Here is an 18,874-nt window from a genome sequence, read left to right as displayed (position 1 = left end):
AACATGAATACATTTTAATTTTAATTAGTGATTAAAGACAGCAACAAGATGACCAAAAGAAACACTAAAGATTCTAAAAAGGAGATTCACAACTTTGATTTTTTGTTAAAGCAGTAACAATGCCAGAAGAGCAAAGCAGTAAAACAAAAGCTGACTTGCTTTCTAACTACATATTAGATTTAGTACTTTTAAAAGCTTTTCCTTATTCAGAAATTCAGAAATTGGACCTAGCTAAATTTCAAACCTGTAAGGATAGGGAAAATGTCAAATGAAATGCAATAGAATATAAAAAAGTAAAAGCAATGTAAACCCTTACTTTTTTTTTAAAGCAAACTGATGACTGTTTCCTTGATGCTGAACAAGTTTTTACCACATAAAATACATTTGTGTAAACAAAAGATGGTACAAATTCATGAGCTAGTATGGGCCTGATGTTCCAGTTACAGTAATTGCCAGAAACTGCTGCCCTGACATATGTGATCATTACGCACAGTGTGGATTTCCACCATAGAAGAGAGCTGCAGATCAGAAACCGCAGCATTTTACATAATACTGTAACTTAGCGCTGCTGAAAAATGTGAGGAATCAAAAGAAAAATGAAAAGAGAAATTATTGCTTTCAATCCTTCCCTGCCAGCCTGGCCACTCTTTCTGTGAAGTTAGAGAATGTAACTTGGTTAAAGACAAAAAAGGAAACAAATAGCAATGGAAGCCAGTTTCAGGGTAGTTTCTGAAAATTCTGTATCTTAATTTGCAACAAAAGTAATGTGCTCACGCAATCAAATAGAAATGGCGTTCTTACAGGTGTGTTTAAAGTATGTTCCAAAGACAAATTCACTGACAACAGAAAATCATCTCAACCCAAACTACTGCTGTTCTCCTGCTTTTCATGACCTAACTATGAAAGCACATTTTAATATGCTCATTGATAGGGAGTTCTCTAAACAGCAACATGATTATTAAATTTCTCTCTAACATTTTAAGCTTTCTTTCTCACCCACAAAGTGCTAGTCTTATGAAAGCAGAAAACCCAAAAAGTCTGAATAAAGACATAGTAAACATCTTGACCAACACATTGAGGAGAGAGACACTCTAATCAAGAGCACTGCCTAAAGAAAATTTAGGCAGATAATGGAAGCACATAAATCAAGAAAATAAATTCTAGGCATGCACTCATGCAACAGCAGGCAAATCAGGTGTATTCTTAATTTTCTAGACATGGATTATGACATTAATTAGATTTTTAGTCATGCTACATTGCTAAGATGCCACAAAGGAAGAAATAGCATAAAACATGAATTATGTGCATACCTGTTTTTATTTTTGATAAGTGTTCAAAAGAAATTATTTTAAGACATTTGCACTAATAAACAATAAAACTGTATGAGGAGTATTTCATGATTTGTAGTATTCACAAGCAGAACACTTCTTTTCTCGTGCCAAGTATTTCTAACCCCCATGTGCAGGACACCGACAAGTTAAAATAGAAGGTTGTATTCTATAAAGCATTAAAATCGCTTACTTGGCACTGAAGAGCACATCAAAAAGCAAGCTGGATGGAGAAGAAATCGAACCAGAACAACTAGAGGTGAATTTTTCATTTTAGAAACTGTTCCTTACTATCAGTAACTTTCTTCTGCTCTTAAACAAAATATAAGCTTTAATTATATTGCAGAAAAACATCATAGTATTATTAACAAATGTCTGACAGCAAAAGTGTCGACATATTCATAACATCATAGTTAACAGCTAAGCTACTTTTCAAAGGAGATGGTCATGTTTTATGCTATTTAGATTAGCTCTAAAACAGTTGGTCTAATCTGAGACAATCATAACATGCTGTCATTTCTATGCTCTAGAATCTGCTACAGAAAAAGGCCATTACGTGCAGGATCTTACCACTAACAAGGCACTATCATCAGTATGCTGAGACCTTCTGGATGGAAAGGGACACTGGGAGGTGGGAGAGATGGAGCAATGTCAGAAACACACACAATGTCAGAAACACGGTATGTGAACAGACAGACATTTTGGAACATGTACTGCTTGCTTATAGCACTGTGAGGCTCTTTAAAACAATCCATGAAGTATCTGTAACTCTGTAGGAATACACAGCCACGTGACCCAGGAATTACAGCGCAGTCGTATTGCTTAAGGAATCAATTATTCTGCTTTCTGTCTTGTGTCAAGCAAATACAGAACACTATGCATTCACAGTGCTTACTCTGGTAGAACAAAGAACCTTTTAGAAGAATAAATTAAGAACAGAAAAACGTTAAGAAGAAAGAGGAGCAAAAACTATTTCAATTACCCCATGTTTTGGTAATTTTTTAACATGAGTTAGTTGGAAAATGCTGCTGAAGAACTATCATATTTGTTATTATATTAAAAGTTTTGATCTGATTAACACTACCAAGTGAATTATCTTTCTCTGGATGAAGGTGGGGATGGCAACCAGTGGAAGAGCTGTCACTATGCAGAAATCTGATGCAGAGAGTGAACAGATGTCATTGGCTCAGCTCTGTATATTCTAGAAGATTGAGCTTTGTATGATTTGTATTCCTGGTTTTGATTATAGAAACTATATTATTATAAAACTATAGCAGAAAAAAAAAACTTTAAAAATATTTATTCCTTTTTCTGATAACCCTCAAAATTCTAAAGCTTAATATTTCTGGGACAACTGGTGATCTAATAACAGGAAACCAGGAGAAAAACTGATCCGTGAAGGATGACTGTAGCACAGCAACTTGACTGAACACTCCTGTTAGAATATAAACTGTACTGCTCACAAGGAGCAGGTTAAAATGGAACATTAAATGTATTTTCTGCAGAAAACATAGAAAAAGTACAAAAACCAATAAAACAACACACTTGGACAGGCAATCTACATGAACAGAAGAAAAGTAGACTGACCCCATTAAAAAAACCCAGCCAAGGCTTAATAATATGTGAAAAAACTATGCTATAACCCAGTTTTGAGGTGTTTTCCCCACAATGAGGAAAATAACTGTGATGGAGAGCTAAGAATTTAAGTGCTGACATCCCTACTAATGCTCTTATCGGACTCTTACCTCACTATCCATTGGACTTTGTTTCTGAGGACTTAAGGAGGCTTTTTGCTACACAAAAAGAGAAAAAATTAAATTTAAAATAATTTCATAAAGAAACAAAAGCTAAGAACAAACCATCATAACTTAAAAGTGTTTTAAACCAGAAGTCTTAATTTTAAAATAGAACATGCATTGGGAAAACTGCAAATTTCACTGAGCTGAAACTTCCCTGATATCAGCCTTTATTCCACATTCAAACAACCAAAAATTTCTAATTATGCATATGAAAGATGCATAATGAACCCAAAATACAACCCAAGGGAGGAATTTAACTGCTGAGAATAAAGCAGTCATGAATAAGAAAGAAACAGATGAAAAATACCCAAAAATCAAACCCAAACCAAAAACCCCAGGAGACTCATCAATGAACAACATGCATCCTATAAGCTTAATCTTTAACTAAAAGACTGAGCTGAATCTTTAATAAGCAGCTTTACTACAAAATAGTGCCAGGGGCTTGGTAATAGTTGTTGCTATGAAAAGCCTAGTTTCAGGCAGCTAAGACCCTTTTTCTAAACTAACTTTATACATTAAATATAAGCAATAAACCATCCTTTGCCTCTCTGCAGACCACCCTAAACCCAAAATAAATATTAACCATAACATTTCTTACATTTGTGATGGTGAAATTCAGGTAAGTGACTAGAGCAGCAATCAGTAAAACAAATTTAAATCAACTATCATATAAATAAACTGGCATGTTAAGCAGAAGACTTCATATTGAATGCACAGATAGCGAAGATAGAGTGCTCAGAGTGAGTGCCTGATGTACCACAGGTCTGCACCCACACTTTACAGAACTTATTTTATTATCACAAAATAGCAGAATAGATGAGGCAGCATTATATTTCTGTGTGTATGATTATTTACTCCCTGCCAAATCTGTCTTCAAAATTAAACTGCCTCTGTGCCTGCTCAGATAAAGGCCTCTTCTTTCTTAAACCAATCCCATCACATCTATGCAAATGAAAATTGAGAAAATTAGGTGAAATATCCAAAATCAGAATTCTTTTCAACAATCACATTTTGGGTAAATCTTCCATCTTCTTCCCCAGTTCTAGCTTTGCCTGTGTTAAGCTACAGCATCAACACTTAAGGGACTTAAATGCTATTTGTCCAAATTCCTTATAAAGTACCAGGAGCATAACATACAAGCAGTAATTACCATGGCAATTAGTTATAATTAAGGGATTTAGAAAAGATGAAGTATGAAGTAGGTACTACAAGGAGGCACCTTAACAAAGTCAAGGACAGCTTCTCTCTGAATCTGCTTAGTTCTCATCCTCTCCTCCTCGTACTGAAGGGCTGCCAGCTGGGCCTCCCGACGGGTGCGCTCGATGTGCCGGCGGTGCAGCTCAGAATCTGTGTTGGGCACCTGCAATCAAACAGGGCATCAGGCTGTGAAGTCAGAGCTGCAGATGGGTTATGGAGAAACACCCCGTGTCTATGGATAACATCAGTTCGGTTTTGCCACAAACTCATTTAAAACTATTTCAATTCTATGTGTTACCTGGGTGTGGTGACTTGATAGCGAGAGAAAATAAGGTGAATCAGGCAGGGGTCTGACAAATGCAAAAACAGAGAGTAAGTAGACTTTTAAGCTTAAATATAAAAATTTTGCAAACATGAATTGTCAGTGACATACAAGCATCTGATCAAATCAGAAGAGTAACTGTCTACTAAAAGCTGTGTAGATGATTTAACTCCCTATGAATGACAGATTTTGTGAAGTCATTTCTATTTCTTCTCCTGAATTGCAATAACATTTTTTCACAGCACAAGATGTACCAGTGGGATTGCACATTTGGCCTACTACATTGAGACACTCAGTACTTTATACCCATTCTCTAAGAATAACCAAAGCAGGAATTTCTCACATGATCCTCATTTAGAGGATAGTATGGTTATTTGAGGGAGGGGAAAATAATAAAATGAATCTGCAGAAACACTCTGTTTCTTTTTCCCTACCTCTCTGTCCTGTCCACATAATTCCTTAGTACTTGGTGATGCTCTCTGTCCTGCATCAAATTTAGAGTTTCAGGTCTTCGTAATTCATCTGTATCCCTGCAGGTAAGACAGCAGGTGGAAGGGGATTTGGCCACTGATGCACATAGACTACTGCCAGGTTAATTCCACTATAGATTACAACTGCTTTTGTGAGAGAAATGCCCAAACAATTAGCTTCAGATAATAACAAAAGTGAAATTTGGACTAAAGAAATCACATTGTGATACCAAGTCAGATCACAACTACTGCAGTTTGTAACTAAACATAACTTGCTAAATTAACAATGGTTTCAAAATACGCAAAGATGTATTCTCTCTTTTAAAACAATATTTGTATTATTTCAGGCCTTATTCTGCTCTGGAAAGACCAGAATTATTTTTAAACATCAGGACCCTTTGGTATTTTCAGCACAAACCTGCTCGCCTCAACAATCAGGTGACTGCCAGGGACACAAGCACTCAAAGCCACAAGGTAAACAAAAACCCATCTGACTCTTATCCATCGTATCAACAGTAAGAGAGAAATTTTGCAGTCAGTTCTTTGCTGGAAGGCAGACGTTAGCACTGAAACAATTCCCAAGGTCCACAGCCTACAGCATGTAGCCTGACATGTTGCTGCCTAGAAAGAAAGTTGATGTAAATCAAGGAGCTTACTCTTGACAGCCTAAACTCTGTGACCTTCGCTCCTGGGGCAGCCATGGAACACAGACACACTTAACCATGCATTTCCAACACAGCTGACTGTGCGCACACTTAGGGCCTCTTCCTCATGGAGATGAGATGTGGAAGACCCATATGTTACATGTCTCTTCTGTTACTTAAATTAGCACTGAAGCACATGACAAACCCATTACTTAGAGCTGTTTTAAACAGACAGGACTGGGTTCAGCTCAGTGCCAAGGAGTGTCTTCAGAGCAGAGTACACACAGCTTTGTTGCATCAGGAATGCACCACAGTCTGTCCAGAGGCATAAACTGTATTTATTTAATTGAATCAACTAATATAAGTACACTAGAGATGAAGTCTGTGTTACATCCAACTTTCAGAGTTTTAATGGCTCCAGCATGCTAAAGAAAAAAAAAAAAAAAAGAAAAAGAGGCTGCCTGCCAAGGCATTTGCACAGAATAACTGTGGAAGCATTTTACCGCTTGTGGTTGCCACAAAATAAAATATTTGACTAATACAGGTTTAAAATACAAAAAATTACTCATTGTCATATGTCTGTTTTGACACAATTTTGAAGGCAATAACAACATGTTCTGGTTTTAGTGCCTTAAAAATTTCACTCTGCTGCAGCACAGTAAGCTACAATTCATTCAGATCGCTGATTAACTACTTATGCATGGAGATCTGCTGCTATCCTTAGGTTAAATTTTGAAATCACTGGATACCTTATTGAACTACAACTTCCTGTATCATTAACATCTGTCTGTGTAAACAGCAGCTCTCCCCAGCTAACCAGCCTTCTCCTATTTCCTTCAGATTTATCATGGAAAACAGTGTTTGTAAAGTCTAATTATTTCCATGTTGACATTTGAACAAATGTTCAAATAAAAAAGTAAGTAAACAAACAAGTAAAAAAATCAATCTTTCAAACCAAGAACACTCACTTTTTTGGTGGAGAACATGGCAGAATTGCTATATCACTTTATACCTGACTTGTGGACAGAGTAAGGAATGCTGACATGCTGAAATAGTGACCCTCCCTTGTATCAGTACAGGTACTGTATCTGCACATTTTCTCCACGTTTCAGAATGCCTATTAAAATGTTGACAAAATGCTAGGAAAATTTACACACTAATCTTGGTTTCATTTGTTCTCTCAGTACCATTTTAGAATCCATTAAAAACTGGTTTCTACTGACAGCATAAGTAATGACATACATAGGACTACCAGTTGTCCTTTCCACCACTCCCCTGCCCTCTCCCCCAAACATTCCAAGTACAACTGGGCATGTTTTCTGTTGAGTCCCTGCAAATTCACTCTCACTCCACAGAACACTGAAATGCCTCAATAGTATAATAAACGTTCTCTCAATTTTCATTTGCAAGAATTTGCTTTTTATCTTTTATTTGCTTATTTACTTTTCTATTAACTAGACATCCAAAATTCTTTTCAGAAACCTAACCACCCCTCATTGATACTCTGTCCAGTTCTGACCTTTATTTTACACATAAGCATTCTCTCCAATAAGCCAAGTAATCATTAAAGAGCATGGGCATACTTCATCAAAATAAGCAACTCGTCTTCAGAATTGATTTCCATTCTATCCCTTCTGCTGCTGTAAGCCCATGATTATGGCCAGAAAGATACTTTTTAAAATAAATTAATCTTCGACAACACCAAAACCAGCAGGAGTCAACCAAGAATGTGTCCTCGTGGCACATTGGATATTCCTTAGTATCTCTATCCTTCCTGCAAGTACCTTTATCCCTTCTGTTCTCTATGTAATACAGCTTAAATCAACTATTTAATCAAAGCACAAATGAGATTTAATCAAACCACAAAAAGCAGATATTAAATCAGTTTAAAAATATGTACTTTAATTATGCAGATTTCTTTAACCAACTGATTTTAAGTCAAGCACTGGCATAGAACAGTTATGCCTTTTGCTCACTGCCATTATTAGAATCCCAATTCCTAATTTGGAGCAGTAACTTATCAAAAAAGTGCCATACACATTCCCAGCGAAGCAACAGAAAACAATGACATTTTATAAACACGTTCAGTAAATACATGCTCTGCATTCATCATGAAATTCTGGATAAAATTACTGTAAACACAGTAATTCTTACCTGTTTTGATGTAAATGTCGTCTTGTATCCTCTGTTCTCTGAAATTCTCTGATGGATACAGGTTTTACTGGTGAGCTCTAAGCAGAAAACCACAAAAGACTGTACATTAATGCCAAACAATCTCTTTGTAGAGCTACATCTGTAACTACTGGTATTTTAAACATCTGAGAAGCACAAAATACAAGTTAGGGATGTTAATTTTCAACCAACCAAGCTCACTCTTATTTTTTTCTCCAATTTAAATAAATAATAGTTTCAATATTAAATATGCCTGCTGATAACTTCAGGAGTTTTAAACCTCCAGAATTAAGAATCATGCAGAGAAGTTCATGTAGGTATACAGTTTCTACTGAAATGTAAATACATTCTTTGGAGTTTAACTCTCTAAGTGTAGAGCAGTGAAGACTGGATTCTTAGAAAAAGAGAACAAAGGAGCTGATGGTCTTTTATGATATTCTAAAGACAGGTCCCAGAAGACCTAAGAAAGCAAAACATGGGATTAATAAGAATAAGAAGAATTTAGGTTTAACTTGAGCAATGAAATAATTTATCCTATTGGGAATAGAGACATATTGACTTTGGTGTTATTCAAAAACTTCCACTGACACCCATTAACGCAGGAAAATAGAAACTTCTCCAGATTAACTTGCTAATTTTCACTCATGCCTGCATGCATGCTGCTATACTGCAGTCAGCCTTCTTAAGTAGTAGAGTATTTTGGACTTTTTAGAGAAGTTACTCATTCAGCTAAAAGCAGTTGAATTGTTAAGACTAGACAGACCCCAAGAAATAGCTGTTGTGAGCTGACTTTTCCCTATCTACAGCAAGGAGTCCTTAGGTTGCATTGCCTACAGTTGACTTTTCTGAGTTTTGCTCTAGTGTCTGTGCTTCAGTTTCTGTGATCTGATATTGAATTTGTGAGCTTTGCAAAATGAATGCATCTCTCATATCTGTGTGACTGATTTTAAACACAGTACTATGAAGCTGACAAGATAGGGACCAAGCTCCTACATAAAAGCTAAAGATCCACCTTTTTTTTTTTTCCTTTCTTCAAACAGCAAATATCTTTCTGCTTCAAAACACGCAGAGTTTTTAAAGGACACATCTGAATCACGGCACCACAGTTACTGTTTAAGCAGAGGAGCCACGAAGATTTTTTTCAGACAAGTTATTCATGTAATCTGTACAGTGAACCACTGAATTGTGTAACTTTATACATAGGTATTAATTAAGACTGACAGAACACAGAAGGAAACATGATGTGGCTAAAACTCTGCTTCTGTAGGTTCAGTTTCTGAGGACTCTCTCCAGAAGTGTAAGATCCAAATGACTTAACTGGGGAGAGTTTTCACAAGGCTTTGTTGGGGTGTGTGAAGTGAAGAAATGCAGTAAAAGCACCACCTCATTGGAGATCCGCCGCTGGTCTATGTATGCCATGAACTGGGAGCTGAGGCTGTCTGATTCCACGCACTTGGGCTGCCTCACCTCTTCCTCCTCCTCCTCCGTGGCACAGCTGTCAATGTAGTCGATCTGATCGAGATCATGTTCCACTTGACAAACATACACAGAGAAAACACACACAATTAGGTAAGCCACGAGAGAGGAAAAAAACCAACAGTGCAGCAAGGTCAGGAACTAAGGCCCTGCTTTTTCTACCATCTGGGAAAGCCCAGCCTGAAAGCTCTTGGATTTTGCCAGGCCCACTAACATTAGACAAACAAATTTTGAAATAATGAGGAAATTTATGCCTTTTAAAAAGCAACAAGGAACACGTAGCAAGTAGGTAGTTTTATATTGCTGGTTGCAGATACTTTTGCAGTGACTGAAAAAGTAAATACTGTGATTTCCTTTTCAAAAACTATATATCAAAATCTTTCAGCTTTTATCAAGACTGTGTAACGACCTGTGTACAGTCTGGGATAATTTCTCTTGGTTCTCTGTCAGAAAAATCAGAATGGACAGATCCTTCTACTAGTATTACTACTACAACAAAATAGAGCAGCATGTCTAAGTTATCTGAGTGCAAATACAATAAATATGAGAAGTGTATGTGGAAATAATGAACAACAGTACAGAAAACAACAAAATCCCTCTAAAACAATATAAGGCACCTGCAATTTTATTTTAAAAGAAGAATGAAAAAATAAATTAGGAATCACTGAAATGAGAACAAGAAACAGCACAGTTTGGCTGGTATTGATTTTCCTTTGTGTGGGAGATACTATGTAGGGCAATTTTTTCACTTGTCACTGCTTTTCCACATTCTGCCCAGGGATTCTGAGAGTCATGACATTGAGCAAATGCCTCTGGTGAAAAATACTGCACTGGGGATGCAGGGGAAAGCGTAAGTTCCCTTTCAGAGCACTAGAGCTTTCTTTTATTCTTAAAACTCTCCCCAAACTTGCTCCAGACTCTTCCAGACATTCTTCTTTACTCCCCCACCCCTTTCCTGCTTGTCTGAAACAGACTTCTCTTTGCCTCACCACACAATCTAGCAACTGTTACTGCCAAAGCCACCCCCTCTGCTACTACAACCATCCAAAACTACATTCCTGTACACTGTAGCTTCATTAAATCTCCATCTCAGTTTCAAATCTTAAAAGAAAACCAAACTCCCCTTCTTTCCAGGCTTGCTTATTAAATAATGATGATGATAATAACAACAGTAATACAGAAAAAGGTGAAAGACACTAGTATTTATCTTAGGAACACAAAACTGCAAATCATCTGGATCTCTGATAGCCACATGCTACGGTTTGTGCTCCTCTCAGATAGACCTACTCATGAACTCATCATGCTCCAGCTTAAAAGTCTGCTAGGCATTTTGAAATCCCTGGTGTACAAAACCCAAAGAATAAAATAAAGTTAGTCTTGGAGGTAGAGCTGGCAGCACTACCTGTTATTAAGGTTGCCCAGAGCTCCCCATGACACCATGTCCTCAATTCTTTTAACTGCCAGAATTTAACTGTTTGAACTGAATTTTTTCCCCATTAATGTGTGAAAGAGCGTGAGACAACTAAAGAGTTTCAGGTATTTCTAGAAGGTGGCAGAGAAAACAAAAACTTGTGGCACATAAGACTAAGACCAAGAAGATGACAAAAGATAAAGATGGGGAGGAGGAGGGAAGAGAGAAGAAAAAAGTAGGAGCTGGGCACAGAAGATTAGATGTAGCTGAGAACAGCAACACTTAGAAAAAATGAACAGTAGCCATCAGGGAAAATGAAAAACAGGGAGCAGCTGAGAAAGAAGAATCAATTGAAGTATATGCAGATGAGATCTAATAAGTGGTGCAGAACAATGGAGAAGAAGGAATGATTGAAATAACAAACCTGAAAGACTTAAAATTAAGGTATATAAACAAAAGGAGACATTGGTAGAAGCAGATTACTGGAAGTCAAAAGGAAGGACGACTGTGGAGATCAAGAAACATGGAAAGCATGATCACCTTTTGAACAACTATGAAGGTGATCCTGTATGACTGCAGGACACCAATTGAGAGAGTTTGACAAAGCACTGCCACTCACAAAAACCAGCGCTCCTGGATGATAAGTTTGGATTAAAATCCCAGACTGGAACGAGACACTTGTACTAGTCAGAAATACAAAATTCCCTGACAAAACTGCTCATCTTGTTCTGACAGCAGTCAGCACAGAGCACTGACAATTTACTACGGCAGTAAATTTTCCCCAGAAGCTCAAACAGCAAAACTCCATGCACTGAAACCAAATATTCAAAAATACCATTTGAGGCAGTTGGAGACTTTAACATAGGATACAGGCAAAAGCTGACAAAGTTTTCAAGAAAATACCAATTCTGCTATTTGATTTTGCTTTTAACATCCTTAAAACAACAGTATTTTTACAGTTTCACAACATTGTTTTTGTGTAATTACACCTAGATGTTTTGGGCTTTTTTCCTCCTTAAACAAGTTACTATCCATAGGAAACATTCTGGAACTTTTATAATGATGACAATAAATACTTTTAGCCAAAGGTCACTACTTACCTCCACCATTAGTTACAACTGCACCCCCTCTGTTTTCTTGGTACTGACTTTCTCTCCTCAGTCTCTGCTCTTTGGTGATCTCTGCCACACGCAACGGGAGATCTGAGAACTCATCTGTTGGCTTTGGAAAACAAACAGTGAAGTCTGGAAACATTTTTCTTCAGAAACATAATTTTGTAATCTATTACTTCTTGATTTGTACTTCAATTGCCCTGTTTTACAACCAGGAAACACTAATGTAAAGCAAAATACAGCTATAATGTATTATTTTAAAAAAAACATATAGCTTTGTTTAGAAACCAGCTGCCTACAGTTTTGATTACAGTAACTGCATGTGACTGAAAATGTCCCAGGACAGAAAATCCTAGCACCTTCTCTAAAATCAAATTAAGAGTGCAAGTATGGAGTACAGCTCACTGCGACACTTTAGGTCTTGGCTATTTTCTAGCTGCCCCAAAAGGAAAAGGGAACTTCTTCCTGGCAATAATAACTGACAATCTTTTTGCTAAAAGATCTCATTTTCCTGCTTCTAAATAGCAAACAGATTTTAACATTTTAAACAAAGGAAGAAGACAAAATTTCCAGCTGATTTCCAAAGATGAATTTTCATATTCAGATTTATTTTATGGAAACAACTTTTCATTAATAATTACTGTTGACTCAGCATTGTAATACGTTACTGTTACAAAGATTTTAAAATGAGGAACCCTATTCTTCTCATTTTCTATGCTCCAGTAAATTAATCTCTCATTTTTATAAAAGATCTGTTTTATAAATTTTTGTTAATACTTCCAACTTGGGGTCTGTCCCATATAAAATTAACCTTGTTTTTACTCCAATAAAACAAGTAATATTGGCTCAAGGCAACCTGCACACCAGTACATGCATGTTACCTGTGGAATGTACTTCCAGATGCATACATTTAGTTCTCTTTCCTGTACAATACTGCACTCAACAAAAATAAAGCTGCAACACTTACTTCATTCCCTGACCACCTTTTGTCTCCGCTGTCCACGCTATTGAAGCCAGAATCGAGTGCTCCATACGGACGACTGGAATAGAGTTCCTCGTGGCTGTCAAACACAGTTTCAGTTACTGTGATATAAACACCACCAAAAGCTTCTCAGCTATTACAGAACAAAAGCAGAATAAGCCACCAAGCACACTTGCAGCGTGTTCAGCATGTCTGAAAACCTCACACTGCACTTGCTACAATAGAGCAGGAGGCACATGCTGACAGCTCACCAGCCTTGTCAGTCAGCTGTCACCTGCCACTGGCCTTCACAGCTAAGCTGATTCAAAGGATAGATCCACTCTTCAAACATTTCCCTAAGAGAAATTATGACAAAGCAAACTGCAAAGTGGTCTCATGTTGCTCTGTTTAGCAAGTCAAACTTTCATTTTCTACTACTCACATGTTTCGGCTGAAAAACACCATCAAACAAACTTTTACATAAATAAACATAAATATGTACAAAAACATTAAAAATAAAGAATATACCACTTCTACTCAAAACTATGCAGCATGTATTACATAAATGTCTTCTGTGTCATAATTACATAAGAAACTGCAGTAAGCTGAACAGTATTTCAGATAATATAACTGTAGAAGTACAGTTTTCATTTACAGAGCTTTGTCAATGACATGTCTAGACAAAGGCATTAGACATTCGCCCAGTGTTACAACACATATAACCAAACAGCCATACAGTTCTTTAAATTTCTGGGCTTAGAAACTATGTAATTCAGCAGTATAGCCATCACAGATGTCAACTCTGGCAACTGCTGCAGATAGCTACAGTAAAAGAGACAATGGGACTTGTCTGATGCACTGCAGATGGCATTTCACAATGGCTCAACTGTCCTACTGGTACTCGATGCCCCAGGGAGAACTGCAGCAGTAATTACTACATAATGCACAAGGAAGAATGAATTTCAGAAAGCTAATTGCTTCACCCCATCGTAACTAAATTGCAGGTCATTTTCTCACTGACATTGCTCTCAAGTTGCTGCTCTCTCTGAAACTCCACTTTCAGGAAACACTTATTTTCAAATTATTACTATTATTATCATCATCATCATAGAAAACTGGCAGACTACTATCAAGTCTATTTTAGTTTTCAGGTAGACATGAAATAGCAAAGAAGTACCAGGAGGGATGGAGGCTACAGATGAGAAACATTAAGCTGTGCATCTGTTTCTATGCAGACATAGACTAAAAGACAAGCTCTTGCATCTGCATGGAGCTTTGATTAACTCAGAGGAGTTCCACTTTTACAGCCCTGTATTTGAACAGAAAGATCATCTGCATAATAAACTTCCCTTCTTCTGGGTGGGAATTAAAAAGAACGACCATGAAGTCACCCAGTGTAGTTAAAGAAAGTTACTAATTTGAGTAACTGACAGTAGAACTATAATTTTACTAAACGTTCATAGAACTTACATATATTTTTAAAACACGGGTCAAAAAATATTGATTTGCAGTATAATTCCATTTTAAATTAATCAATATTTTCAGCATCTCCTAAGCACCCTGCTGTAAATTGAACAATTACTGAAAATTAAGGGCTCAAAAGTGAGGAAGTGTTTTGATACAAATTTTCTTTTAGCCTCCCTTTTCAATTGGAGAATTTGAAAAGCTTTACATCTAACACTAAAATTAGCTGGAAGCTCAAAAATATGTAAACACTGTCCCAGGACTTCTCCTTTTTACTGAGGAAGCTGCTTTCTGTCTTCCTGACTCTCACAACTAAACCCACCTATCCAATCCTACACACTTTACACATTTATAATCATACAGCAGCCATCCTAAAATCAGCCGAGACTTAAGATTTTTATTCCTCCCTGACCAACAAGCCACAAGGAACAACCATTAGGCACTTGGACAGATCATAGCATTTTGGGGCAACTACAGCTTATAGGAAGCTGTGTAAGGCATGAAATCAAAGGATGAGAAGCCAAATGCCTGCTAAAACCAACAATGAAAGACAATACTTGCTGCCATTTCCAAGTCACACTAAAAGCTACATCTTTACGTCCTGTAAGCCAGAACAGTCACAGAATATTCACTATAATGGTTCACCTGTGAGTACTTGGTATTTTAAAGCTTCAAGTTCCAGACTATACCAGTCTGCCAACAATTGCTACACAGCTTCCACAGATCTGCCTCCTTTCAATCTCATCCCCTCCAGCACCAACCTGAGATGCTCTGAGTTTCACTGTTGCAAATGAGACCGGCTTGTTGCAGCTGAACAGACTTGCAGCAAGATAAATTTCACATAACTTATGCTTAGAAAAGGACTGAAACATACAGTTTCTGGTTAAACAGTTTGATATAAATTGACAAGGCTAAAACAGTCAATTAGCTGTGCTAGAACCTCCAACCCACACTTACTGCCATGATATTTCAGAGTATCTTGTTTTATTAGAAGTATCAATAGCCTTGCTATTAAAAATGCTTGATCAAGAGTGAACTGACAGCATGACACAAACTTCCTTAAACTTTAAGAGTCTCTACCACTTAAGACTCTCAACCTGCATGGTATTACACCAAGCTGATCTGATAAACCAGCAACAAAGTCTAGGTGGACTGACTGATACCTTAGTTCTACTCGTCACCTTTAAAGATTACAAACACAAAGTTCTTGTGCCTTGCCTGGGACTACTAACAGTATCACAGCTGAAGGATTTTATTTCTTTCATCACAAATTACATAAAAATATAATAACTGGGAATTCTCTCTTCCACTGGGTCATTCTATAATTTTCTCCTAATACGTGCTCTGCTTCACAGACAGTTCTTTCATACGTACATGAAGATGGAAGGAATCAGCTGCAACACTAAATGCCCTAAACAGCACAGTAACAACAAATAATTCTATCACCAACTCTTATCTCCTCTTGGGTACAGAAATACAGCTAAAGAAAAGCCAGCTGAAGCTCATTTCATACTGCTTAGTCTGGTAAAAATTCTAAACAAAGCATCCTCAACTAGTTCCTTCATCCTTCTGCCCTTATTTTTACACTTACAATTCCAAGCTATGATTAAAATATATTAATTCTTCTCATTTCACAAAAGCAATTTATGAAAATTTCCAGAGCAATATACAACTACAGACAACAATCAGTAAAAGCATACAGCTTGATTTTGAATTTCTCTTAAAAATTAACAAACTATTTTAGAGCTAAGCAGATCATGACATTTTCTCATTTAGAGCCTTTTCCTTCCAGAAAAAGGACAGTTATCTTCAGTATTATGCAGAAACCATCTGCACCAACTTGTACTGGAAATCGATTAACCCTTGACATGCTCATATGTTGACCTCATCTAGAACAGGAATTTATGACATTCAGTGCTGATGAGGAATCACTCTGTCAGTCCCTCATGCAAATTCTTCTTTCATAAATCTGACTCATGATGATTTATTGTGCAGCTCCCTGATTTGTGTTCTATTGCTGCTAAGGCAGCAGTTCATACTTCAGCAACTTACTCCTCCACATGTTATTACTACCTTCCAAGATGACTGAAGTAATTTTTATATATATTCAGTTTCATACTTCACTGACTCCTGTACCATGTAACAGAAATAAATCTTAACTCCTGCTTTTTGCTAGACATCTTAATTGAGTAGCTGATATGGCTGACTGTTCCAATATTTGTGTTACAATGCCAAGCAGCAGTGCCAAGTGAAAGCTTGCCAAAAATAACAGTTTACTAACAGGGTGAAGATCAGCATTTACACCTGCAGTTTGAGCACAGCCATTGTAAAATTCTGTACAAAAGGTTAAAAATCACAGCTGGGATATGATTCAGTAAGTCTGTGGAAAATTTTAAGATCCTGTAAACTAAACACACAGGTTAACAACATGGGAGCATGCCCCCTGTATTGTTTATTATTACTCTCTTTTCACTGCATATCAGCTCTGACACTGCCTTTCACATCACACTGCCCAGGTCATCTCCTGAACCACTTCTCACTTCTTGCACACTGGTACGGTGCTATAATGCACCATGAAATACCATAAACAATATTTTCAAAGCCACCTCAATGCACTTGCCAAAAAACAATCCTTGACTCTTTTTTTTAATAAACTCAGGGTGGACTGACAAAATTTTCCTGAATGCTATTAAAACTGGGAATTGTGGCTTGTGCAAAACTTACCATGATCCAAATCCCATGGGTCTCCTATCATAATCAGGCAAGTCTGGAGCTATCTTGCATGCTTCTATGTTCAGGTATTTAAATATATGAATTTTTCCTTTTATACATATCTGGAAAAAAATTAAAAAATAATGTAAGTATGACTTGACAGTGCATTTTCGAAGTCCACTACAGACATTCAAGATGCAGTTGAGAATAATAATAAATGAGCACATTTACATCAACCAGTGTATCTTTTATTCCAAGCTCATGGCATTTTAGAGGAACAGCTATAGTGGAGTATCATGGGATGCCTGTAATAGACAAATGGAAGCTGTCTTCCAAGTACATCTGGTCTGCAGGCTACTCTGTAAGCTGGATGCTGAAATTTCATCATGCAAACAAGACACAAGCATTTACAAGTACTAGAATTTATACCCTTGGCATCAGAACAGATGCATCCCACCCTTACCCAGATTTGAATGGCAGTGGCAGACTGCCAAAGCCAGCTCAAATTTATAGTCAATGAAGGCAGTAACAGCTGTCTCTGCTTTCACAAGGAAAGCAAAACCCCACTGAAACTGCAAGTTTCATCAAGTGCCCCTCTTGACTCTGGGGCAGCAGCTCACAGTAGAACCTGTAATACTCAGAGGCTCATATACCCACATTGAAAATCAAATTAGTCACTAAAAATATTGCAGTTTCTAGCTCAAAGGCCAATTTAAATACTCTGCTGCAAAGTGGACCAGCAACCTGCATCACCAAGGCCTCAGTCAAAATTTTGACATTTGAGTGGCAGAAAATCAGTCTTGCCTAGCAGAGCTTCCTCTCCCCTATGCTGAAAGCAGAAATATTCAAGCCAACATTAACAGAATTTTTGTAATACTCCACACCAGAAACTATGAATACAGTAAAGGGATTTTTCAAGCTGTGCTGCATATTTAACACTTACAGACAACAGAATTTATTTTAAGTCCTCTTGTTCTTAAATAACAAATACGTAATATAATCCTTCAATTTATGACTTAGTTCTGCCCTTGCTAGCTGAACTAGTTTTCTGATTTTGTAGCTGCAGTTTACCTGTGCAGGGGGGGACTGGAGAGGGTTGTTTTCTAACATGATGGTTTGAAGATGTCTGAGGTTCCTATAACAAACTGGTATTGTTGTTATTTTATTGCAGGAGAAATCTAATCGAATCAAAGGCAACTCAGCAAGCTCTGGAGATAGAAAACAAAGATAAAATTCAGAAGGTTAAAAGAGTGTGAGAAAAAAATGAAAGTATAAAAATATGTGTTTCACAAAACAACTAGCTGCTTTCAGCTCTCAGAGGAAAAAAAGGGAATGAAAACAGAGAAGTTTGAAGTTTCTGCTGCTATAACTGACAGCTGTTTTCTCACCTTCAGGTAAACGCACCAAATTATTTCTTCTGACATTAAGGTCTCGCAAGGATTCCAAATTGCCAATCTGTGGAGGTATTGTCTGTATTTCATTACAGCTCACATCCTACAAAGAAGAGCAAAAAATGAGTTACCACTGTCTGAGTGCCTGTTAATTAAAATATGCAGCTCTGTTTAGGAAGTGAAAGGAAAAGGCAGCTATTTCTCTAACACCTCAGATCCATATACTCATTCAATCTCACTTCTGATATGAAGCATTGTTCTCATTTAAACACAAGGGGAAATAAAACCTTTAAAATATTAAGCATTCAGATTTATAGAAATTTATTTCAAGTTACTCCATAGTATTTCAGACCGCAAATCTTGCTATATAAAAGCTTTCTGCCAGAAACAAACATATCAAGAACTCTAATTCCAC

General features: G+C 37.0%; 1 protein-coding gene across 13 annotated transcripts in view; it reads right to left on the bottom strand.

The window, feature by feature from the left end:
* LRCH3 (leucine rich repeats and calponin homology domain containing 3) overlaps positions 1-18,874 on the bottom strand; it is a 62,338-nt gene that overhangs the window by 17,369 nt on the left and 26,095 nt on the right. For 9 of the 13 annotated variants that reach the window (XM_058843473.1, XM_058843472.1, XM_058843477.1 and 6 more), the window contains exons 4-15: positions 18,457-18,562; positions 18,140-18,276; positions 17,081-17,190; positions 12,899-12,992; positions 11,920-12,040; positions 9,316-9,464; positions 7,915-7,991; positions 5,081-5,176; positions 4,623-4,674; positions 4,347-4,487; positions 3,074-3,121; positions 1,899-1,952 (exon numbers count right to left, since the gene is read on the bottom strand). In XM_058843473.1, the coding sequence (XP_058699456.1) occupies positions 1,899-1,952; positions 3,074-3,121; positions 4,347-4,487; positions 4,623-4,674; positions 5,081-5,176; positions 7,915-7,991; positions 9,316-9,464; positions 11,920-12,040; positions 12,899-12,992; positions 17,081-17,190; positions 18,140-18,276; positions 18,457-18,562 (1,185 nt within the window). The remainder of the gene's footprint in view (positions 1-1,898; positions 1,953-3,073; positions 3,122-4,346; positions 4,488-4,622; positions 4,675-5,080; positions 5,177-7,914; positions 7,992-9,315; positions 9,465-11,919; positions 12,041-12,898; positions 12,993-17,080; positions 17,191-18,139; positions 18,277-18,456; positions 18,563-18,874) is intronic. The other 4 variants (XM_058843485.1, XM_058843481.1, XM_058843484.1 and 1 more) reach the window with 2 other exon arrangements.

This window comes from Poecile atricapillus, chromosome 8 (assembly GCF_030490865.1).
Source record: "Poecile atricapillus isolate bPoeAtr1 chromosome 8, bPoeAtr1.hap1, whole genome shotgun sequence".
NCBI classification, from domain to species: domain Eukaryota; kingdom Metazoa; phylum Chordata; class Aves; order Passeriformes; family Paridae; genus Poecile; species Poecile atricapillus.
The sequence above is the reverse complement of the archived record's forward strand: the minus strand, read 5'-3'. Positions and strand labels throughout refer to the sequence as shown.